The sequence below is a fragment of the Microtus ochrogaster genome, chromosome 6 (assembly GCF_000317375.1).
Source record: "Microtus ochrogaster isolate Prairie Vole_2 chromosome 6, MicOch1.0, whole genome shotgun sequence".
NCBI classification, from domain to species: domain Eukaryota; kingdom Metazoa; phylum Chordata; class Mammalia; order Rodentia; family Cricetidae; genus Microtus; species Microtus ochrogaster.
Genome location: NC_022013.1, coordinates 77,021,932 through 77,022,807, shown reverse-complemented (window position 1 = coordinate 77,022,807; position 876 = coordinate 77,021,932). Strand labels below are relative to the sequence as shown.

The 876-nt window shown below is 43.7% G+C and overlaps 1 protein-coding gene across 1 annotated transcript in view; it reads right to left on the bottom strand.

Moving 5' to 3' along the window:
• Positions 1–876, bottom strand: part of Angel2 (angel homolog 2) — a 21,986-nt gene that overhangs the window by 17,636 nt on the left and 3,474 nt on the right. Inside the window, exon 2 of the mRNA XM_005348865.3 lies at positions 271–596. Coding sequence (XP_005348922.1) covers positions 271–596 — 326 coding nt within the window. The remainder of the gene's footprint in view (positions 1–270; positions 597–876) is intronic.

Sequence of the window (876 nt, the reverse complement as noted above, 5' to 3'; positions counted from 1 at the left end):
CTTTTATATTCTTATATAGCCTACTTACTTGAGTACCGACATAAACTATACAAATCTACTCATATATACTGATACAGTCTCAGAGTCCTTTTCTACATGCACAGAAAGAGACACAGCTGAAGATAAAGACACTGTCCCTAACACAGTCACTTCTGGCTAAAAATAAGCACATCTCTAAGATATGGAAGACGGCTTCAGGGTTAGATATGATGGCTTCAACTTAGCCTATCATTCTGTCTGTCCCTTTATCAAGATAAACATCTCCTTTACCATGGCATTTTCTTCGTTTGGATGAGGGCTCATCTCTGTCGGAGCTCATGACGTAACTGGAGAGATGGAACAAGGATGTGTTGTGCAGATGGTCAGGTCTCCAATTATAGAACTGAAACTGAGTCCCAGAGTCAACCAGAAGAGGTGGTCTGCAGTTCAGTGCGAAATGCCTGCTGCTCAAGTATGGGTAAGGCGCACGTGAGTAGTGTCCAGGCCACCGCAGACAACTGGAAATGTGTCTGTTCCAGCAATACCTCTGCAGCTCCTCCCACGGTGTGCTCCAGTCTCGACCCCAACTCTTCAGTGGATGGGGAAACATGGAGTACCTGGAAGAAATAAAGACACCCCTTGAAGTACCACTTTTTGTTCAGCTATAGTACATAAAATCCAAATCTATTTTCTACACGTAAGATGTCATCTCATATTTAAATTTACTTCTAAATCTGTGAAGAATGGCCAATGAGTAATGACACACACCTTTAATCCCAGCACTGCGGAGGCAAAGGCATGTGGATTTCTGAGCTTGAGGCTAGCCTGGTCTACAGAGTGAGTTCCAGGACAGCCAGAGCTACACAGAGAAGCCCTGTCTCAAAACAAAACAAACAA